Here is a 24867-nt window from a genome sequence, read left to right on the forward strand (position 1 = left end):
CCTCCATACTTGGATGACGAGATAAATTGGGTATTGGTTTTGTCATGCCTGCTGTGCCAGTGACTGGTTTTATTTGCTGTCAAATCTTTGACTCAGTCACACTGAATGGCTCTAATATGGATAACATCTTGAACCCCAATAAAGTTCTGTGAGGTCCCAGCTGGTATATTCCTCATTTTAATCCCTTCATGTGCTGAAATTTAGCAAGTGAGCCCATATTGTAGTCCACGATCCACATATTAATATTTTAAACAAAAGTAGAAAGGAGTATAGAGCACTTAGTGTCTCCGTTACCATTCAATAAAATCCAGGGTTAATTTTCATCTCGAAGAATCTTAAATTCCCGATTTGACCACAAGAACATGAACAAGGAAGAACCACAACTGCATACTTCTATGTCTCCTGATGATCCGCTCCTGTCTGAATCTGAAAATGTTCTGAAAGTTGCCTTCAGGAGAATGAATCCGAGGAAAGCAACTAGTCTGGACGGAGTAGTGGCCGAGTATTAAAACTCTGTGCTGACCAACTTACCAAAATATTTTTGGATAGCTTAAACATTTCAGGCGTGATACCCACCTGTTTCAAGCAGGTATCAAGAGTGTAGTAACTTGCCTTAATGTCTATCGACCAGCAGCCCTCACATCAACAGACATGAAGTGTTTTAAAAGGCTGGTGTTGAAGCATATTAACTCTTGTCTGAACAGCGACATGGATCAGTTCCAATTCACGTATTGTAGTAATAGGTCTACAGCAGATGCCACCTCACTGGCTCTGCACAAAGCCCTGGAACACCTAAATGCTCTTTATCGACTACAGTTCAGCATTTAACACCATCATCCCCTCAAAGCTGATCAGCAAACTCCAAGAACTGGGACTCAACACCCTACTGTGTATTTGGATCCTTGATTTCCTCACCTCCAGATCACAATCGGTGAGCATTGATAAGAACATCTTCTCCACAATCTCCATCAGAACTGGAGCACCACAGGGCTGTGTTCTTTGCCCCCTGCTCTACTCACTTTACATTGTGTGGGTCAGTACAACAACAACACCATCTACAAATTTGCTGAAATGTGGGTTGTATAAAAAGAAGTGATGAGTCAGCATACAGGAGGGAGATTGAAAACTTGGCCGAATAGTGTTCCAACAATAACCCTGTACTCAATATCACTAAAACCAAGGAGCTGATTCTTGACTTCAGAAAGGGGAAACCAGAAGTGTACAATCCAGTGATCACTGTGGGATCAGAGGTGGAGAGGGTGAACAAATTTAAGTTCTAGGGAGTCACTATCTCGGAAGATCTTACATTAATGGCATCGTGAAGAAAGCGGGTCAGCACCTCTACTTCCCCAGGAGTTTGTGTAGGTTTGGTCTGACATCAGAAACCCCAGAAAATTTCTACAGATATGTGGTGGAAATTGTGCTGACCACCTACATCACAGTCTTGTATAGGTACACCAATGTCCTTGAGTGTAAAGCCCTGCAAAAGATAGTGGAAAACAGCCTAGGACATTGCAGGTAATCCCCTTCCCACCATGTACGGGGAATGCTGCTGTCGGAGAGCAGCAGAATTCGTCAAGGATCCACACCACCCAGCATACGCTCTGTTCTCACTGCTACCATCAGGAAAGAGTAAAAGTGCCACAAGGCTCGCACCACCAGTTTCAGGAACAGCTGCTACCCCTCCACCATCAGACTCCTCAACAACGAACTCAATCAGGGACTCATTTAAGGACATTTACTTTTGCACTTCATTATTTGTTTGTTTATTGCCTCTCTTTTGCATAGTTATTTACATTTATTTATTTTTTTTATATGTGTACATTTTTGTTTGCACTACCAATAATGTGTAATGTGTCAATGTCCTTGGGTCTTGGACGCACAACATATATTGTATGCTACGTGTACTAAGGTAGGGTGGGATGAAGTGGGGAACTTCGGTTCCATAGGTGAGAGAACTGATGGAGGCTTGTAGCAAGGGCTTGCGTATATGTGACAGGGAAGTTAAAATCCTAAAAATCTTCCAGATGGTAATTCTTCCTGGCCTGCAGAAAAAAAATCTCAGGATTGTATGTGTTGTTATGTATGTACTCTGATACTAAATCTGAGATCTGAATCTGACCTATATATACACTTAAAGTCGGAAAATCTGCCCACATTGTAGGCAGTCATTAACGTCAATCAGAAATTTCACACATCTACTTTTTCTCTTGCAGGATTCCAGCTTCTCAAAACAAAATGTTACACAAGAGGGTTGTCCTTGCACCCTAGCGTAAGGGTTATAACAGCCCTCTATTCATTAGCTCTTACACTTATTAGTCCAGAAGCATCAAATGGGGAATACACAGCATTCTAATTCAAATCTGCGCAACTTCAGGGCTAGTTTCTTAAAATGGTCTTATGTAATGTGTCAATGTCCTTGGGTCTTGGACGCACAACATATATTGTATGCTACATGTACTAAGGTAGGGTGGGATGAAGTGGGGAACTTCGGTTCCATAGGTGAGAGAATTGATGGAGGCTTGTAGCAAGGGCTTGGGTATATGTGACAGGGAAGTTAAAATCCTAAAAATCTTCCAGATGATAAACTCCATAGCTAATGTGCCTGTTTAGCATGCTACACTTTATCTTGGGCAGAAGGTGGCCCTTTGTGGATTGCAAGAGCCTGCTTCTGAATAGCTTGTTGGCCATGCAAGAAAAATAAATTTCTAGCAAGCAACGTATAATTTGCACATTGAATGAAGCAGGCACATGTCTGGAGCGGGTGGAAGGGTGAGATGGGGGGCGCCATGAGTAAACACATCACATGTACTTGACTTGCTCTATAACTGGACATCTACACAAACTACAATTAGTGTTTTAATGTTTTTAAGCTTAAATTTGACCATTCAGTGTACAGTGAATTTCTACCACTTTTGGCTCTGGACAGCTCACTCGCTCTGTGTTAAAAGAGAATAGCTTCTAAAATACTTGCATGTCACTGATGTGACTATTTTTATACAGGGGTCCAATAAAACTGTAGTTCCAAGGAGAACAGGACAAGAGGAGAACCAGATGATTAGCCACCACACATCAAATGACTGAAAGAGCCCTGCTTCATCGAGCTCAGATTTACCAGGGATGGCTCAGGAGTACATGCATCCAATCCACAAAATAGAATGTCATTGCCAACAAATACTGCATCCAAAATTGCTCAAGCTCATTTTATCCAAACAGTGCCAAGCTCATGCAAGGGTTATCATCTTGTCCAGGCCAAGCTGCTGTCAGGGATTCAGCGAAGTAGGGCTGCCAGCTTTCAGTTCTCTTTCCACGAGAAGAATTTGGAGAAAAGTACAAAATTGCAATGCTTACAACAGAGATCATTGTCAAAAATAATCCCAGGTATTGAAAGTGAACCTAAATTTACTCACAGTAGGTTTGATTGCCCCTGAGCATCACTGCCATTCAAATCAGCGTTCAATTCGGTCTTTTCCAGGCCTTATAACTCTGAGAGACTTTCTAGCTTCCCATTTCCCATGCCATTCAAAGACCATAATGACAAATGCAAAAGGAACAGTCCATTCCTTTTTGAAATCAATATCCTAAATTCCAAATGGATGTTTGAAAATAAAATTGAGAGAAGGAATGAAGGTCATGATCTCTTTGTTGTAGTTTTACCGATTTCTGCCATAATGCAGGCAAAATCACAGGGTGTGTGTACAGTTGGAAATTGTATGATGTTTTTCTAGGGTATCAACCACAAAAATGTGCAATATTCATAGCCCAAGACCATTTATAAAATTGAGCATAATATATTAAATGAACCTGCACTCAGCTTATTTTTTAAAAATAAGTGGCGCCACTAATCTTATGAAACACTGAGGCGGGCAAATTGGGAGAAATGTTAGTAGAAATTTACGGCTTGCAAGTTTAGTAATTTTTATGTAAGGTGATTCAATAAGTAGGCATGTTAAGGAGCAAGAATTCACTTAGTTATTTAAGTTCCAGATCTAGCAAAATGCAAAACCTGAAGTTTTCAGTTAAATTAGAAAGGAACTTGTACAATACAGTTCAACTGATACACCAATATAAATGTGTTAGAATATTCCTTATATGATGGGAATACTTATTCATCGCTTTAGTAAAATTTAATTTTGGTCCAGGTTTTATCCATTGGATACAACTTTTATATGCATCTCCCATGGCTTCAATTCATGTTAATTCCCAACAAGCTTTTCAACTTAGTGCTGGAACAACTAGCTATTGCTTTGGAAGTAAATCAAGATTTTAAAGGTTTGTTTAGAGGACCTATATGGTTACCTTTATAGGCTATCCCTATATGCAGATGACCTACTTTTTATTTCTCTCCCAAGATAGCTATACCTAGCATATTGTTACTTTCGTGTTTTAGCAAATTCGCGGGTCGTAAACAAGAGTGAACTACTACCACTGAAGGACCCACTAGGTTTCTATTCAAACTATCCATTCAGAATAGTGAATGAACAATTTAAATATTTAAGTATAATGATAACCAAGAAATTTAAAAATCTTTTCAAAGAAAATTTTGCAGTCTTAGTTAACCAAACTAAATTCATTCTTACCAAACTGTTGCCACTTTCTTTCACTATGATTGGTCCATATTAATTTGGTTAAAATTAATATTTTAACAAAGTTTTTATATTTATTTCAATCACTACCGATATTTATTTCTAAGTCCTTCTTTGACACATTGGAATCAATCAATATGTCATATAGATGGGAAAATAAAGAAACTTAAGCTGAATAAAAGATATCTGCAGAATACAAGAAATAATGGGGCCTGGCATTACCCAATTTTAGATTTTGCTATCCTGCTATGAACATAAGGAATATGCTACAGTTGTTGCAATGTGAAAAGATAAGTGGCTGCCCTAAATGGATTGAGATAGAATTGAAATTTATGGGCAATATTAGGTTCATCTATACCTCTCTCTATTCGAAAATTGACAAAGAATTTAATAATGATACATAGACTGAAGATGTGGAGTCAAGTTAGAAAAGTTTTTGGAATTATGGGATTTATAAGCACAAGTCCCATCTTATCAAATCATTTATTTCAACCTGCTATTTTAGATGTAAGTTTTCAAGAATGGAATTTTTCAGGAATTAAAAGTTTAAAGGATATTTTTAAACAACAAAACTTCATAGCTTTGATGAACAAATTTAATCAAATAGGCACTTTTTCAGGTAATATCAAATTTGACAATTTTGTTCGTTCCAAACTTTCAGCATTTCCAATCCTTCCAGATCCCAAATTTTATTGATGAACACTTTGAAATACAATTTACTCATAAAAGTATAATATCTGCCCTCTATTATGGATTATTGAATATGAAAACAATTTTGCTAATTGGGAATGATCTTAACATCTTTCAGTCAAAGATTGGATGTCAATTTTAGGCTTGATTTATGACTCATCATTGGGATAATCTGGTTCAATTCAAAGTTGTGCATCAAATGCATTTTTCCAAAGTTAAACTTGCTTACATTTATCCAGATATTAACCCCTTCTGTGATAAATGTAAAATTTACGACGCCTCTTTGATACGTATGTTTTAGTTATGCCCTAAATTGCAAAAAATATTGGACTGATATTTTTAGAACTTTTTCAACCATTTTTGAGATTAATTTGGATCCATGTCTGGTAACTGGAATGCTTGGCTTTTCCAGAGACATAAACATAAAACTATCCTCTAATCAAAGACAGATTTTAACCTTCTCCACTTTACAAGCTAGAAGAGCAATATTGTTAAAATGGAAAGAGGAGTTCCCACCCACTCACAGACATTGGCTATTAGACATTGAGTCCTTTTTAAATTTGTAAAAAATTAGGCATAATGTCACGAAAATCAAGATCTTCTTTGATAGGACCTGAGTTCCATTTATGGCTTACTTTCACAATTGGACTTCTTAGGTATGAAGATAGTGGGCGGGCTTTGTTCGGATCTCCCGAGGCCATTGCTTGATGTTATCTCTACTTACAATATGAATTATAACCTTGGTTGGCATTGGGTTAGATTTTTTCTTTTCCTTTTTTCTCTTTCCTTATTTCTAATACAACTGAATGTATAAATACATATTGGATTCCAAGTACTATTGTCACTACAATATATGCTATTATCTTAAATGTGTAATAGTCTCAACATAATGGATTTATTATACATTTGTCTTCTTTTCCAACAAAACTTAATAAAAGTAACTTTAAAAGAAAAAATATTCTTTATATACAACAATTTTGGACCATGAATTGCTAACGTGTCTACTTACAACTGCCAGCTGATAAAGCATGTGTGAGGAGCAGCTAGGTCTCATTTTCCACAACCATAACTGGATTACTCATACCTAAAAATTATAAAAATAAACTAAAATATTAGTAACATAACAGATAGAGAGTTTTTGTGACTCTTTAGCCCATATTCAAATATTTGAACAGACTGAGGTCCAAAGGAATAATTGCACAATGAATTCAACTTGCCTCTCAAAATTACTGTAATTTACTTATGGAATAGATTTGCTTACAGTTTTTTTTTCCAAGTTGTCTTGTACTCAACAATTACAATTATTCTCCTTAAGCTTTCCCCAAGGGTGACTTACTTTTATTCCAGCTCTGTGGGTTCTGAGGTGGATTAAGAGGTCAATGCAGGAGTTGTAAACTCTTCTAAAGGTGCAGCAATGTGACAGGATGTGCAGATGGGTAGTTTGGAGCTAGTATGCTGCTCTTTTCTTTTAAGGCAGGCTCTTTGCAAAAGGATTAATTGCATTTAATGACAACTCAAATGTGTCCTGTCCACGTTGAGCAGTCATGGGCCGGGCATTCCCATAGATCAAAAGGGATGTTTCACTTTTTTTCAAAGCAAGTTTAGAGCTCTTCTTGAATCTTTTAATCAAAAAGAGATTACCTAGCATGTTATGACAGAGCTCAGAAGTTCTACTTTCCAAATTTGTTTATTGTCACATGTACAAAGGTACAGTAAGAAAGTGCAGTACACAGAAGTACTGGAGCATCTGTCAGAAGTAAAAGATAACCAATGTCTCGGGCCTGACCCCTTCGTCAAGGTATATGTTAAAAGCAGGCAGACACCTGAATAAATAGGTGGTAGGTGAGTAGCTCTCGATCAGTTTCCTCTTCTACTGTTCCACCTATATCCACCTTACATCTGTGATCCTCCCCTGCCCCTTCCTCCCTCCTCTCCTCCCATTCCCCCCTCACCTGTTTATTCATGTGCCTGCCACATTTGGCTCATACTTTGATGAAGGGCTCTGGCCAAAATGTTGGTTATCCTTTATGACCTATAGCTGCTGCATGACCAGCTGAGTTTCTCCAGCACTGCACTACAATCCCAGCATCTGTAGACTTGGCTTTTTAACTGCAATAAGAAAGTTTGCTTTGTGAGCAGTCCACCTGGTTAAACCACACGTAGATCAGCAAGTAATGTACAGTAGAGTTGCAAAGAGGGAGATTGGTATTGGAACTGGAATGAAGTGGCCAATCCATCAGAGTCTACTGTGTTATTGCAGCCTCTGGGGAACTTGCTACTTCTTCACAGAGGACACACATGTTGGTTTGTTTTTCCTCCCAATATATTTGGACTATTTTCTTCCATCAACAATGCTATCTGTCCAGTGCTTTGAGATCCTTGCACATTTTTGAAACCAGAGATCAATGCTGCCTAGGAGATCAAATGCTGTGCTGGCGCAATGAAATCTGGTGAATTTCATCATCACCATCTGCCTTTGCTGAGAGGTGGACTCTGAGGTAATGGGAAGCAGACCATAGTCACAGGGTCCCATTAAATGATAGAAGAGCACAGAAAACAGGTCCCTTGCCCCTTATAGTTTGTGCTGCACAATTATTATTAGTCCCACTGACCAACAACCAGTCCATAGCTCTCCATACCCCTCCCATCCATGTACCTGTCCAAATTCTTCTTAAATGTTAAAATTGAGCCCACATTCATCTCTTCAGCGGGCATCTCATTCTACATTCCCTCTAATGTTACCCCTCAAATTTTCCCCTTAAACATGTCCTCTGGTTTGTATCTCATGTAACCTCAGTGCAAAACGCCTAATTGCATTTACTCTATCTATACCACTCATGATTTTGTATACCTTTATGAAATCTCCCCTCATTCTTATACACTCTAGGGAATAAAGTCCTAACCAGTTTAACCTTTCCCTGCAACTCAGCTCCTCAAGTACCGGCATCATCCTAGGAAATCTTCTCTGCACTCTTTCAATCTTACTGAATCTTGTAGTTAGGTAACCAAAACTCCACACAATACTCCAAATTTGGCCTCCCTAATGACTTGTACAACTTTACCATAACATCTCAACTCTTACACTCAATACTTTGATTTATGAAGGCCAATATGCCAAAATCTTTTTTGTTTACAACCCTATCTACATGTAACAACACTTTCAGGGAATTAGGTATTCACAGATCCCTCTGTCCTACTGCACTCCTCAGTGGCCTACCATTTTCCATGCATGTCCTTTCTTGGTTTGTCTTTCAAAATGTAGCAACTCACACTGTAGTGATAAGATTGTATGTGCTGGCTAACCCTTCCTCCGGGTGTCCTTCTACCTTGGCTCCTCCCTTAGTCCTACCCATGTGTCCTTCTACCTTGGCTCCTCCCTTAGTCCTACCCATGTGACCCTGGGCCATAAAGATTGAATCCCCTCTCCTTCCTGCTCATTCCTAGCCTTGGACCCGGGCCAGCAGCAAAGCCTATTGTTCCCCTCAGTCTTTGTCCGAGTCATTATTGCGGCTACTGATAGTGCCTAACACACACTTTTCGGCATTACATTCTATCTGCCATTTTTCAGCCCATTTTTCCATCTAGTCCAGATCTCTCTGCAAGCTCAAAAGGCTTCCTTGCTGTCCACAACACCTCCAATCTCTGGCATTTGCAAACTTGCTGATCCAATTTACCATCTTATCACCCAGATCATTGATATAGATGACAAACAACAATGGCCCCAGCACTGATTCCTGAGGCACATCACCAGTCACAGGCCTCCAGTCCAAGAAGCAGTCATCAACTACCACTCCTTGTAAACCTCCTTGAAAAACTTAAACACAGCCAATCATGCACAAAGTCACGTTGACTAAAGCTAATCAGTCCCTGACTATTCAAATAGTTGTACATCCGATCTTTTAGGATACCTTCTAATAATTTACTGAGTTCTGACGTCAGACTCACTGACCTATAATTTCCTGGGCTACTTCTGGAACCTATTTTAAAGAACAGAACAACACGAACTACCCTCTAATCCTCTGGCACCTCACCAGTGGTTAAGAACAATTAAAATATTTCTGCCTGAAATTTATACACTAGCCTCCCTCAGGGTCTGAGGGAATATCTCATCAGGCCCTGTGGATTTATCCACCCTTATTTGCTTTTAGCCTGCAAGCACCTTCTCCTCTTTAATATGTATAGGTTTCATGACCTCAATGTATTTTTCCCTTACTTCCCTAGACTCTGTCCCAGTTTCCTGAATAAATACTGATGCAAATAACCAATTAAGATCTCTCCCATCTCTTTTGGCTCCATCTATCGCCAAGATGTTCCTGACCTTTATTTACCTGTATTACATCTACACTCCAACATCAGCAAAATGACTGACATCACACTACTAAATCTAATCAGAAATTTGGTGATCCACAGCCCAGCCACAGACCTCCAGGCCTGACACCTGCACAAACATAGACCTTGCCAACCTGGAGGGCCCAGCACAATCGGCCTAACCAACCAGACACCCTGACCATCCATAGGCCCAGTCAACCAGAACTCCCAAATGATACAAGTAACATCGTGCAAATATAGAATCAACTGGGCTTGATAGACCAAATGTCTATAAGCAAATGTCTATTTGCTTATAGCTGAAATAACAGATTAAAAACATACACTCATAACTGACTGATAGATCCTATTCCCCGGTTGTGGGCCTCTTATTCATCATGTAGAATTCTGCCAAAACCTCATAATAAATGATGTCCCTTTGTTGAATTTTAAATGTAAACATTAATTTGTTCTTTTTCCATCCAATGGGTGCCAATGTTACTGTTCTATGCACCAATTTGAATTGTTTTCATAATTTTAACTCTCCCTATGCTACAAAAATAACTGATTTTGCTGTTTTAAGTCTCACAAGTAGCAGCCCCATAGAAACTGCAGCCTCAGTTATACATCAGGAGTATATTAGCCAATCTTTTGAAAAATAATAGCTTTTGCAGCAGAATTGTTTTCATTTATATTACCAAATAAATTAAATAGCAAAATGTTCACAAAACTCACCATGCTTGCCTTTCTCATCATCAGAAGTTCCTTCTGACCACGTTTGACTACTACCCAATAGATGGTTCTGGGACTCTCGTAAAGGTTTGGCAGGAAATGGGTGGCCTTCAGGGACACTGCTAAACAGATAATTAAATGATTAGTTCTTTGCAAGGGTACACCAAGGTTTTGCAAGATCTGAGGCATTTACAAAATCTCACTCAGCACTGCAATGACCATGTGCACCTCTCTGTGCACTGCATTGTTGCATTGATTGCAACAAACTGGGATGCGTCAAGTGCGACTGCAGAAAGTATTTAAAAACTGTGCAAAGAATACTAAGATTAAGCTTATAGATGAATCATTCAATCAGACACAAGAAATTTCAATTTTGAAAAACTCCGGACGCATGATCAATCAAATAATAAATGAGTAAATACTTTTTAGCAGATGAGTTGTGCCCAGATGGAGTGGAGGGTTGTTCTGGGTCCTGATTCACTAAACATGTTGGGAAGGAACAGCCATCACCCAAACTGCAAATACACAAAAAAAGATAAATTATCTATTTCAAAATAAATTAGCATTCATTCAAAAAGGACAAACTGTAACCTAACTTAATTTTAGGACCAGCTACAGTATATTATTTTGATATTTTTTAAAATGTAATTACGGACCCTTTAACATGGTAACCAATCAGAAAGATCTCATGTTTGTGAGATCTCAGTGGTGAGATGGTTGATCTTATGGAACCAGAAAAACAGAGAAGCTGGGGAATCTAAGATTACAGCAAGATGTGGATGAACTGGGATGGCAGATGGAATTTTGTATGAGATGTTAAATGTAAAACATAAAAATCTAAAGACATTGTGGTCGAAGTAAAAACTGTTGGAGAAACTCAGTAGGTCAAACACACATAACTGTTGTTTTGGGCTTGAGTCCTTTATCAAGCTGTTCATTGATAAAGGGCTCAAGTCTGAAATATCAGTTATGTATTTTTACCTTTGCTATATAAAGTTGCTGTTTGGCCTGCTGAGTTTCTTCAGCATTGTGTGTTTTTACTATGAGATGTTAAATTATTGGTAGGTTAAACCAAGGAAGAACTTGCTTGGTAAATGGTAGGACCGAAGGGAACACAGTAAAATAGGGAGACTTGAGGGCATAGGTACACAGCTCCATAAACCAGCGACTTAGGTAGGCAGGGTGGGAAGAAGGCATTTAGCCTTCATCAGTCATGGCATTGAGTACAGGAGTAGAGACATCATGCTATAACTATACAGAACATTGGTGAGACCATATGATAAGGTAAATAGTCATAACTTTTCCATCCCAGTGTAGGTAAATCTAAAACTAGAGGGCATAGATCTAAATTGAGCAGGGAAAAGATTTAAAAGGGATGGAGGGTAGTGGGTATATGAAATGAGCTGCTGGAGAAAGTGGTAATGTTAAAAACTCATTTAGACAGGTACATGGACAGGAAAGATTTAAAGGGATATGTGCCAAATGCAGACAAATGGGACTAGGACGGTCAGCAGGGATGAGTTTAGCTGAAGGGCCTGTAGAACTCTGTGACTTTAAATGTCAACTTCTGTTTACATGTTTTCAGATTCCTGGTGTGTGAGCTACTTTCCTGGGAGTTCGGCCATTCAAAATGACCCTAAATTGATTTTGATAAAATGCCTTCACTGTTGGGTTCTAAAAAACTGGTTAGCACAAACATTTTCTTCAAAAGGATAGTGATTGGTGCTTTTTAATGAATAAAATGCCACATTTTTCACACCCTCAATGTGGTATGCTGACCTTCAGAAATGTATACATGAACCTGTAAGGATAAAGTTTTCAGGATCATTAAAATTAGTTTCCAGAAAACCACAAGCTCTACTCCTATAACAAGATGAACTGGGATACTGCGTGCAGAAAATTAATCTATGGATGAAGTTTCACTCAGAAAGTACTAGTTTCCATGTTCTAACTTTAAATTGCATGTTTAAATAAAAACATGGGGAAAATATCTGAATTTGCATATGTGTTATGGAAATTTACCCAGTAGTGTTTTTGTCAAAAATGTACTGGCGCATTTGATTATCAGTACTGTTACAGAGTTCTGTGTTGTGTATTGGCCTATGTGTTGTGTGGTTTTATGTTAAAAAGTGACAGTTTGCTAAGGTGAAGTGGACTGCTGAGAGAGTGGGAGAAGGACTGAGCATGTGCAGAAAATGATCTAAAATTTTCTGGACTTGGATGATAAATCACCACTGGGTGGTGGTGTGGAGTGGAAAAAGGCCCAGAGCATGAGTCATGGTCTGGAGGACAGTTTAGAATGTTGAGATTTCAAAAAGGATGAATAATCCGAAGGCAGCCAGAAGGATCCGGACCAAGCCAGTGGTTCCTCTCTCTGCAAGCAACACAAGACAACTTTGAATTTTGTGCTCTCTCTCTCTCACACAAAGATCTTTTGGCTTCAGTTTACCAAACAAACCGAATTTTGTTTATGATCTTTGCTTCAGTTGAGATCGAAGTTTTGTGAGTCTTGTGTGTTTTGTGTCTAAGTTTTTCTGTGGGCTGGTTGGAAATATAACTTAGACTTTAATTACATATGTTATATTTAGGCTGAGGAATTTATTAGTTTTAAACTGTTATAGAAACTTGCTTAGTAACCAGTGGGCATTGTTATAAAAGGGGGGGATTTTGAATTAAAGTTTGAAGGTGAATTTTTTTGTTAATAAAGTAATTGTTCATCTTTACCCCTGTGTGATATGCCTTCTTTGAGGTCGCTGGTTTGATCTTGTAACAGTACATATTATAAGTTATTTTCAATTTATCTCTCAATTTTAACAGAATTGTAATGTTTCAATGTTTCCTAAGCCACAAAGTTTTTAAAATTAAAAATCTTTAGTGTTGCAATGAGATATATTTGCAATTGAATTTGCAAAACCTCAATGTCAAACATATAATTCATATGTTGTTTGTACAGTATATCATTTGTAAATCTGTAACTTGTGTCTGCTTGATAAGATCTGGAGAGGGTGGTGGGGTGTAGTGTAAAATGTGCAGGATTCCATAAGACAAAGAAACACTTTTAAAATGGTTTAATATTCCTGCCTTCTGCAACCACTATTACAATTGTCATTCTTTCTGGTGCAAAGGCCTTATTTTCCAAAGGTTTATTTTGTTATCCATCTCCAAACAAATTCTTCCCTTGCAGACAAAAAGATTCCTTGCTTCCCTTTCAGTTCTGGGGGTTCTAACAAGGCTACTGAAGCCTGTGTAGGCCCAGCAAACTCTACCACAGAAGAGACAGAATGTACTCAGTGAGGTGGCTGAGTGACTCTCTAACTAATGGGCTCAAGGTTCTTCACACCATCCCTAAATGCTTCCAATTCTTTTGAGGGATCGTGAGCCAGGGATTTTATAGAAGCTTTGTGAATATCCCTGAATAGTTGCCTGTATCCAGCCAGGAACCATTTGCTGTGACAGAGTCAAAATGACATGTCTGTTTTGAGAAGTAAACAAGAAGCCTGCAGATGCTGGAAAATGAATGCACATATGTCAGAGGAGCTTAGTGGGTCAGGCATGGAAGGCTGAAGGCAATCAATGTTTCAGGCTATCTTTGGCTTGGCTTCGCGGACGAAGATTTATGGAGGGGTAAATGTCCATGTCAGCTGCAGGCTCGTTTGTGGCTGACAAGTCCGATGCGGGACAGGCAGACACGGTTGCAGGGGAAAATTGGTTGGTTGGGGTTGGGTGTTGGGTTTTTCCTCCTTTGTCTTTTGTCAGTGAGGTGGGCTCTGTGGTCTTCTTCAAAGGAGGTTGCTGCCTGCCGAACTGTGAGGCGCCAAGGTGCACGGTTTGAGGCGATATCAGCCCACTGGTGGTGGTCAATGTGGCAGGCACCAAGAGATTTCTTTAGGCAGTCCTTGTACCTCTTCTTTGGTGCACCTCTGTCATGGTGGCCAGTGGAGAGCTCGCCATATAACACGATCTTGGGAAGGCGATGATCCTCCATTCTGGAGACGTGACCTACCCAGCGCAGTAGGATCTTCAGCAGCGTGGATTCGATGCTGTCGGCCTCTGCCATCTCGAGTACTTCGATGTTAGGGATGAAGTCGCTCCAATGAATGTTGAGAATGGAGCGGAGACAACGCTGGTGGAAGCGTTCTAGGAGCCGTAGGTGATGCCAGTAGAGGACCCATGATTCGGAGCCGAACAGGAGTGTGGGTATGACAACGGCTCTGTATACACTAATCTTTGTGAGTTTTTTCAGTTGGTTGTTTTTCCAGACTCTTTTGTGTAGTCTTCCAAAGGCACTATTTGCCTTGGCGAGTCTGCTATAAAATGGCAGGACCCTGAATAAAAGGATGGCGGGGTGGGGGGGTGGAAGGAAGAAATGGGGATAAAGCAAGAAGATGCAGAGGGCAAAGAAGATTAGGAACATAGGAAGTAGGAACAGGAGTAGGCCAAAAATGGCCCATCGAGCCTGCTCCGCCATTCAATACGATCATGGCTGATCTAATTTATGACCTAACTCCATCTACCTGCCTTCTCCCCATATCCCCTAATTCCTCTATCATGTAAAAATGTATCTAACCAAATTTTAAATATGTTTAATGAAGCAGCCTCAACCACTTCCCTGGTTAGAGAATTCCAAACATTCACTACTCTCTGGGAAAAACTATTTTTCCTCATCTCTGTCCTAAATCTACTCCCCTGAATCTTGAGACTGTGTCCTCTCGTTTTAGTTTCCCCAGCCAGCTCAAAAAACCTTCCTACATCTATCCTATCCATACCCTTCATAATCCTATATGTTTCTATAAGATCTCCTCTCATTCTTCTGAACTCGAGCGAATACAATCCTAGATGATTTAATCTTTCATCATAAGTCAACCCCTTCATCCCAGGGATCAACCTAGTAAACCTCCTCTGGACCGTCTCCAAAGCCAGTATATCCTTCCTCAAATATTGAGACCAGAACTGGACACAGTACTCCAGGTGTGGTCTCACCAGTACCTTATACAGTTGCAACATTACCTCCCTACTCCTGAATTCAATTCCTCTAGCGATGAAGGCTAACATTCCATTTGCCTTCTTAATAACCTGCTGCACCTGCAACTTAACTTTTTGCGATTCATGCACAAGCACTCCCAAGTCCCTCTGCACAACAGCATGCTGTAGTTTTTCACCCTTTAAATAATATTCAGCTCTTTTATATTTCTTGCCAAAGTGGATAACCTCATACTTACTAACATTGTACTCCATCTGCCAGACCTTTGCCCACTCATCCTGCTTAACTATATCCCTCTGCAGACTCTCCACATCCTCATTACAATTTGCTCTTCCACTCAATTTGGTGTCATCCGCAAACTTGGCTACACCACATTTTGTCCCCTCCTCCAAGTCATCAATGTAAATGATGAACAGTTGTGGGCCTAACACTGACCCCTGCGGCACCCCACTTACCACTCTCTGCCAACCTGAAAAACTCCCACTTATCCCGACTCTCTGCCTCCTGTCAGACAACCAATTTTTGATCCAGGCCAATATACTTCCCCGGACTCCACTTTCCTGTAATTTACTGATAAGTCTCTTGTGCAGCACCTTATCAAACGCTTTCTGGAAATCCAAATATACAACATCAACCTGTTTTCCTCTATCTACCGCACCCATTATATCCTCAAAGAATCCTAACAAGTTTGTCAAACTTATCATTCTGATAAGAGGACAGAGTCATTAAATGAAAGGAATCCTAACCACTTTTTCCCCCCTCATATCCTTCTTCTTTCACCTGTATTCACCTGACAGCCTGTCCCCCTTCCTCTCCCCAGCCAGCTGATTTTCGAAATTCTGCTTTTTTTCTTCAATGGATACTTGATCATTTTGTCTGTTTTGGAAATCAACTATCACAAAGGTGAATGACATGGCCAGACCGTGCAGCTGAGGGAATGTGATTAGGACTAAATTGGTGTGGGTTCTGGCCTGGGAGAGGACACTACCATTTGGTTCACTTATTCTACCAGTGGATCCGGAGGATCTTGAGGCAGGGTTAAAGGTTTCCTCCTAGAGCTTTAATATGTCTGCGTCAGGCTGTCCACGTCTCTAAAATGTATAGTAGGGCAGGGATCACTGCAGGCTGGTAGACCATGAGCATTGTGCTGGATTTCAGCCGTTAATTTTTCAATATTCCTTTCTTCAGACAGACAGTTATTGTACTGAAAACAATTGGCAAATTTCATTACTGATGTCTCCCTTTGTTGAGAGTTAGCCTCTGGCGTACAAGAGACAGTACTAATTTTTCAGTTGCGTCATGAACCCTAACTCTAGAGGATGGTTTTGTCTGACAGCCAAGCTGGTGAAAGACTTTTGGTGGATGAGTGATATGTTTGAGGTCCATTTTCCTCATGCGCATCAGTGAAGTAAGTGGAATGGAACTCAGCCTCTCTACGTGAACATATATTTCCCATCCACTTACAGCAGGTTGATAATGGAAGTAGGGGTGACCTTGCTTCTCAAGTGGAGGCAGTTTTGTAGATTAGTTTCATGCCCACACATGAGCATGGAAAATAACTCTGACCAGTGTGAACTGTTTTAGTTTGGCAAGGCAAACCTGGGAAAGACTTGCATGGTCCTGGAGATGGCTGTACAACAGAGGGACCACGTGCATTGCTCCATGAAAGTAGTGACTCAGGTGGACAGGGCAGTAAAGGCACACTATCCTTCATTCGGCAGGGAACGGAGTGCAAAATTTTGGGACATCATAGGTCATCTGTACAAGATGTTGGTGAGACCACTCTTCGAGTACTGTGTGTCATTCTGGCTGTCCAGCCATAGGCAGGATATAAATGAGTTGAAAGGGGTGCAGAGGAGATTCACAAGGATGTTGCTGGGATTTGAGGGACTGGGTTATAGGGAATAGATAGGCTCGGTCTTTATTCACTGGAGTACAAGAAGCTAAGGAGGTGACCTTTATAAAATAATGAAAGGCATGGATAAATTGAATGCTGAGTCTTGTTCACCAGCATAGATGATTCTAGAATTAGAGGTATGTGAGAGGAGTGAGATTTAGGAGGGGCCTGAGGGGGTAAATTTTTCATACAGTGGGATGGTCCATATCTGGAACAAGCTAGCAGAAGAAGCTATTGAAGAAGGCATAAAACAACATTCAAAATTCAAGTCATACCGATAGATATCGGAATAGGAAGGGCTTGGAAGGATATGGCTCAAATACAGACAGATAGGACAACTTTGTGAAGAAGGCAGAGTCAAGTTGAGCCAAAGTTCCTATTCTATGCTATTTGACTCCAGGTGAGGCACATCACTGCAGTGAAAGATTTAGGGAAGTCTTGGCGAGATGTCACCAGTCGACACTGACATTGGTCCTTCTGTGAATTTCACATTTATTGTCAGAGTATATACATGACATCACACACAACCCTGAGATACATTTCCTGCAGGTGAGGCAGAATTACCACTTATTGGTAGTGCAAAAAATCTGTACACAATGTGCACATGTAAACAAATAATAAAATGTAAATAACTGTGCAATAGAGGGAGGAGAAAAAGCAAACAATAAAGTGCAAAAGTAAGAGTCCTTCAGTGAACCTCTGATTGAGTTTGTTGCTGAGGACTCTAAAGGTGGAGGGATAGCAGCTGTTCCTGAACCAGTGGTGCAGAGTCTTGTGACACCAATACCTCTTTCCTGATGGCAGCAGTGAGAACAGAGCGTATGATGGGTAGTGTGAATCCTTCATGATTGCTGCTGCTCTCTGAAGGCAGAGTTCCCTGTAAATATTCTCCATAGTGGGGAGGCTTTTGCCTGTGATGTCTTGGGCTGCGTTCACTACCTTTTGGAGGACTTCAGGCTCAATATTGGTGTCCCCATACCAGACCGTGATGCAGCCAGTCAGCAAACTTTCCACCACACATCTATAAAAAATTTCCAGGATTTTCGGAGTCATACCAAACCTCCACAAACTCCTGAGGAAGTAGAGGCGCTGACGTGCTTTCTTCATGATGCCTTTAGTGTGTTGGGTCCAGGAAAGATCCTCCGAGATAGTGACTCCCAAGAACTTAAAATGCTCACCCTCTCCACCTCTGATCCCCCAATGATCACTGGATTGTATAGCTCTGGTTTCCCCTTCGTGAATCAACAATCAGCTCCTTGGTTTTGGTAACATTGAGTGTAAGGTTGTTGTTGGTGCACCATTCAGCCATGTTTACAGCTGAGTAAAAACACAGAAATGCTGGAAGAACTTCCTCAGTGTCCATAGGAATTAAAGATATATTACTGACATTTCCAGGATTACAGCTGGCATGTCATTGTGTCGCAGGTGCAAGACTTCTTTTCACAGAATTTAATTCTCAGAACTCTAACTCCAGTGAGAGAGTCAAAAGCTTTTACGAGGTTAAAAAGGGCCATGCATCGAGGTTGATTCTGCTCCCTGCATTTCTCTTGGACGTTCAAGTATACAAATATGAGCAAAACTAGCCATAGTCGTCAAGTGTGTTCTGCCATTTAAGATCACAACAGCCAATCTGATTGTTACCTCAGCTCCACATTTCTATCCTTTGCTTATCAAGAATCTAAGATTCCAAGTTTCTTTTATTGTAATGTACATATGCACAAAACTTGTTCACTTTTGTTTGCCATAAAGGACACAAATGGGTGTGACTAACCCAGTGACCCCACCAGTAAGAGAAAGCGAAGCAAGAGATCCACTTCAGAGATGCCTCCTGCACTCCTGTATCCTGTGCAACACACAGCCTCCGATTTGCTCCAGTGGTGAGCCAGAATTCCTAGATCTGAACCTCCAAAACAATTAGAAAGTGGTTTACACCCAAGGCCATTCAGGAGCATTTCTTGCTATAGGCACCCTCACAAATCCTGGACCAATACCTGGTTCTCACGAGCCTGTCTCCAGCAGCCCACACCATGCCCTGAACTCCTCGCTGGTCTGTTGCTTGTATCATCTTACCTGCAGGGTCCTCTCCCAGGCTTCTCCTCAGGGGACCTCAGATATGTTACATTTGTGCCTACCCTCAGCAGTAAGAAAAATCCAAATGCAGTAATACAGTGGAGTCTCCCTGGGGTTTACCTCCAATTGTAAATACCAGCTGGTTCACAAACTCAGAAATATGACATCTTGCTACGCAAATTAACTTTCAGAGTTTATGAACATTATTATCATATTCACACATGTTCAAAATCCATTCAACCTACCCAACTTGAGCCTTTTGACTCAAGGATTCGACATAACCTTCTTCCTTCACTTTGTGATCTTCAGCCCCCTCCACCACCTGGAATTCTTCCCTGAACATCTCTGACTCTCAATTAATCAAGATAATCATTAAAAAGTCTTTTCAAACCTATTACTTGAAATACATTGTTTGAATCCCTTTCCCAACACTCACTGGGTTATGTTCTCTGCGTAGTTACACCATTGCATAATAGAGCCCATTTCACCTATGCAACAGATGACAAAAAAAAAATCAGCTTCTCAGAAAAGGCCAAGTTTCATTAGAGTTAATGAGCTATCAATTAACACAGTAACCTAGACTCCACATGGCATGAATATGTTATAAGGATAATGAGCTGTACCTTGTAAAGAGAGGCAGCAACCAGTACTTCTTCTCATCTCCAAACACCTGCTTCATATTTTTGCTGCAGCCCAAGCTGAACCCATTCTTGTCTGGTCCATGTCGAAATACAGGTGCCCTGAAGGCCTCTGAAACAAGTCAGGGTTTTAAATTTTAACCATCTGGAGCTCAAATTTTGTGAAGAGGCTTAGCTGCAGAATGAGCCAACAAAACAAAGAGAAATGTAGTTATTATCATTTTAATTAATCTCTACAGTCGCGAATAAATCAAGGCAGTTCATTATCTGGTTTTTAGTCTTCGTAAAGGTCAGTCATAATTTCACTTCATTTGCCTTTACTGATCTATCCTAGCAGCTGTGGGAGGAGAATTAAAGAAAAGGGAAGGCACAGGTGGTGAGGTTGATTTTAAAGGGGTTTAGAAGCCTCAGATAAAGCAAAGCAGGGATGTTTGAAAGCTGTTGGCCAAATCACATGGTCAGCATTTACGGCTCATTCCTTGCTGTTCCTGCACTGGTTAGACTATTTATTAACTGTGTTCTGAATCAAACACATGAATGTCGGTCTGCAGGCACATTCAGGCCAAATCACATGGTCAGCATTTATGGCTCATTCCTTGCTGTTCCTGCACTGGTTAGACTATTTATTAACTGTGTTCTGAATCAAACACATGAATGTTGGTCTGCAGGCACATTCAGGCCAAATCACATGGTCAGCATTTATGGCTCATTCCTTGCTGTTCCTGCACTGGTTAGACTATTTATTAACTGTGTTCTGAATCAAACACATGAATGTCGGTCTGCAGGCACATTCAGGCGAGACCTGATAAGGATGATAAAGGGGCTCAGATGACAAACGTCAACTGAAGTTTCTCTTTCCATAGCTGTCACATGACCAGTGGCTCTGGCTTTTTTCTGGTCTTATTTTAGGTATTTGTCAACCAATTTGAATGTTTTCAATTCCAAATATACTTAATGACTCTCAATTTTAAATTCTCAGCACCAAGATGGGACTTGGACTTGTGTTTGATAATAAGAGTCTCTATATTAGTCCTGTAATTGAACAGCAATGCTGCAATTCACTGTGTTACTGTACCTCTACGTGTCTTACTATTTTGGCTATAATAACAGACATTTCATTCCTGTCCCCACCTCACCAAAGAGAAAAACAACAGATCTTGTGTTGCTGTCCACACTCAAAATAAAGAAAACGTTCTTTTTGTACATTGCAGGCATCCCGTGATCATGGACCATTTTCTATTCCTATTTTTCTCAAGTGGTTAATATGATCATTTGCTCTGGGAGCTGTTAGCTACATTTGAGTTACAACTAATGTTACAATGCAAAATACATTTTATCTGTAACTTATAACTGAACTGTCAGAATAAATCTGCAAACTCTGGCCATGGTCAATAAATGAAGCATTTTTCATTAATAATCCATCATAACTCACTCTGGTTTGAAGTGCAATGTTGCATAAAGTAGCTCGTGACAGCTCTGTTTCAATATATAAAAAATATATACTTCACATTTTACATGTCTAAGGATGCTTTTAATCTGGAGTCATTTATTCATTGATATTTTAAAATTGAATTTGCAAGATTGGAAATGTATGGATTGGGATAAATTGTTTTCAGGCAAGGATATGCGAGCAAAGTGGACATTCAAAGCTGAAATTTTAAGAGTACAGAGTTTGTATGTTCCAGTCAGGATTAAAGGACAGGTTAGAAGGCATAGGGAACCTTGTTTTTCGAGGTATCTTGGGGATCTGGTTTGGAAGAAGAGAGGTGTATACAATCTTAGTGACATGTGCAAACTTGCTGATTCAATTTACCACATTATCACCCAGATCATTGATATAGATGACAAACACAATGGCCCCAGAACCTCCCTGAGGCACACCAGTAGTCACAGGCCTCCAGTCTGAGAAGCAATCATCCACTACTACTCTCTGGCTTCTCCCGTCCAGCCATTGTTGAATCCAATTCACTACTCCTCCATGAATAACTAGCATCTAAAACCTCCTGACTAACCTGCCATCCGGGACCTTGTCAAAGGCATTACTAAAGTCCACGTAGACATCATACACAGTCTTTCCTTTGTCAGCTTTCCTGGGAGGCATTGTAGCAGCAAAAAAGGTTTTCACTACTTGCAGAGAGATCTGGATCAGCTGGAAAAATGGGCTGAAAAATGGCAGATGGAATTTAATGCAGACATGTGTGAGGTGTTTCATTTTCGAAGGACAAACCAAGAAAAGACGTGCATGGTGAATAGTAGGGCACTGAGGAGTGCAGTAGAACAGAGGGACCTGGGAATACAGATACAGAATTCCCTGAAAGTGGCATCACAGGTGGATATGGTTGTAAAACAGAGCTTTTGGCATCTTGGCCTTCATAAATCAAAGTACTGAGTATTGCAGCTGGGATGTTATGGTAAAGCTGAGTCATTGGTAAGGCCAATTTGGAGTATTGGGTATAGTTTTGGTCACCTAACAACAGGAAAGATATCAATAAGAAAGAAAGAGCACAGAAAAGATTTAGGGCCACCGACTCATTGGAATTCCCAACACCACAGCTGCCGACCTGACCCCTGGCCTTGGCTGCCCACCCAACGGAGCTCCCAACACCCGGCCACTGACCCCATGGAGCTCTCGATACCATCACTGTCCAATCCTACCCAGGCCTCCACCGACTCGATGGTTCTCCCGATGACATGCTGCCCACTCCAACATCTTCCTCACTAGAGCTCTCGACGCTTTGACTGCTACCTCCTGACACAGACAGCTACCAGTAGGAGATGACACTGGAGCCTCCCACGCTGACTCGTACCACATGACTCCTGACATAGACCAACAATGGAGTCCTGATCTCACTACTGGATCCCACTTACTTATTCCCCTCACTACTCCTTTCCTATCCTCCAACACCTCTCTCTACTCCACCCCATCTCTGCCCCCCTCTTCTTCCCAACCCTAGACCTCATCTCTTTCCCCTCCCCTTCCTCCCCCACTTTCCCCCCTCCAACCTCTTTCCCCCCTCCAACCTCTATCCCCCCACCTCCCCAACCTCATCTCCCCCCTCCGACTCCCCCCCCTCCCAACCTTCCTCCTCCTTGGGTAACAGGATGTGGGTGACAAACTATATAATGAATTGATGGGTGGAGGATTTAAATCAATCTGAAAAAGAGGAATGGGTATGGATGAGGACATACACTAAAAAAAAATGGTTGTCTCAATGATAGCCATTTATCATGGTAAATTTTTATTTGCTTTTTGACTAATATTGCTTTGCTGCTTGCTGGAATCAGTCAAATTCACTGGGGTGGAAATCTTTGGAAAGGAGCAGGCGGTACATGATGAAAGTACAGCTAGCGGTTTAACAGAGTTTTTTTTATATATAAAGAATAAAAGAGAGACGTGTTGACATAGGACTGATAGAAAACGATGCTGGGAAAATTATAATGGGTTACAAAGATATGACAGAAGAATTAAATCAATATTTTATGTCTGATTTCACTGTGGAGGACATTAGTAATATTCCTGACAGACAGAGGCTTCGGGGGTAGAGTTGGATACAGTTAAGATTACTAGAGAAATGGATTTAGGCAAATTGAATGGATTAATGACAGGTAAATCTCTCGGACCAGATGAGGTATACCCATGGGTTTTTGAAAGAGGTGGCTTTGGAGATTGTAGATTAATTGGTGACAATCTTCCAGAAATCATTGTTCCCGGGGATTGGAAGATTGCGAATGTGGTTCCACTGTACAAGAAAGGTGGGAAGCAGAAAAAAGGGAATTATAGACCTATACGTCTGATGTCTGATGAAGATATTAGAGTCAATCCTCAAGGATGAAGTTATGAAATACCTGGAAATCCATGACAGGATAGGTCCTAGTCAGCATGGTTTTTTAAAGGGTAGATCATGTTTGACTCTAATCTATTAGAGTTTTTTGAAGAAATCTCAGGTAGGATACACAAAGGGGAGGCTGTGGACGTTATTTACTTGGATTTTCAAAAGGCTTTCGATAAGGCTAGGCTGATAAATAGAACGAAGGCCCATTGAATTACAGGGACACTATTTGATTGGATAGAAAATTGGCTGATAGGCAGAAAGCAAAGGGTTGAAATTAAGGGATCCTGTTCAGAATGGCTGCCTGTAACAAGTGGTGTTCCGCAGGGGTCAGTCTTGGGGCCGCTGCTGTTTACAATTTATATTTATGATTTGGATTGTGGACTAAATAGTTTTGTGGCCAAATTTGCAGATGACACCAAGATAGGTGGTGGAGCAGGAACTGTAAAATTGCAGAGGGGGTATAGACAGATTTGGGAGACTGGGCAAAAATATGCCAGATTAAGTAAAATGTTGAGAAGTGTTTACTTCTACATTTTGGCAGTGGAAATAGACAGGCAGAGTACCATCTGGATGGGGAGAAATTCAATCCTCAGGAGGTGCAAAGAGACCCGGGCATCCTTGTGCAGAGTAATCTAAAAGTTAATGTCCAGGTGGGATTGGTAGTGAAGAAGGCTAATGCTATGCTAGCATTCATTTCAAGAGGTATAGTGTTTAAGAGTAGAGAGGTGTCAATGAGGCTTTTTGGGGCACTGGTGAGATCCCATTTAGAGTACTGTGTGCAGTTTTGCACCCCCTATCATAGAAATGATGTGATGTTGTTGGAGAGGGTGCAGAGGAGATTTACCAGGATGATTCCTGGAATGCACGGGCTAGAGTATGGGGAATGTTTGGCAGCTCTTGGGTTGACTCGTTGGAATATAGGAGAGTGAGGGGGGGATCTCATAGAGACATTTCAAATATTGAAAGGTTTTGACAGAGTCACTGTGGATAGGATGTTTCCCTTGATGGTTGAGTTGAGGAGAAGGGGCTATAATCTTAAAGTTAGAAGTTATCCAATCAAAACACAGAGGAGGAAGAACTTCTATAGTCAGAGGGTGGTGGATCTGTGGAACTCACTGCTGCACAATGCAGTAGA

At 40.7% G+C, this 24867-nt stretch overlaps 1 protein-coding gene across 3 annotated transcripts in view; it reads right to left on the reverse strand.

Annotated features, from left to right (window-relative positions):
• Window positions 1–24867, reverse strand: part of LOC138757372 (palmitoyltransferase ZDHHC2-like) — an 88960-nt gene that overhangs the window by 6939 nt on the left and 57154 nt on the right. Inside the window, exons 9-12 of one of the 3 annotated variants that reach the window (XM_069924573.1) lie at window positions 19885–20011; window positions 10736–10828; window positions 10317–10432; window positions 6286–6360 (exon numbers count right to left, since the gene is read on the reverse strand). In XM_069924573.1, the coding sequence (XP_069780674.1) occupies window positions 6320–6360; window positions 10317–10432; window positions 10736–10828; window positions 19885–20011 (377 nt within the window). In that variant the 3' untranslated portion in view covers window positions 6286–6319. Of the gene's footprint in view, window positions 1–6285; window positions 6361–7231; window positions 7386–10316; window positions 10436–10735; window positions 10829–19884; window positions 20012–24867 lie in introns of those variants that run through there. The other 2 variants (XM_069924572.1, XM_069924574.1) reach the window with 2 other exon arrangements.

Source organism: Narcine bancroftii, chromosome 3 (genome assembly GCF_036971445.1).
Source record: "Narcine bancroftii isolate sNarBan1 chromosome 3, sNarBan1.hap1, whole genome shotgun sequence".
Lineage (NCBI taxonomy): Eukaryota > Metazoa > Chordata > Chondrichthyes > Torpediniformes > Narcinidae > Narcine > Narcine bancroftii.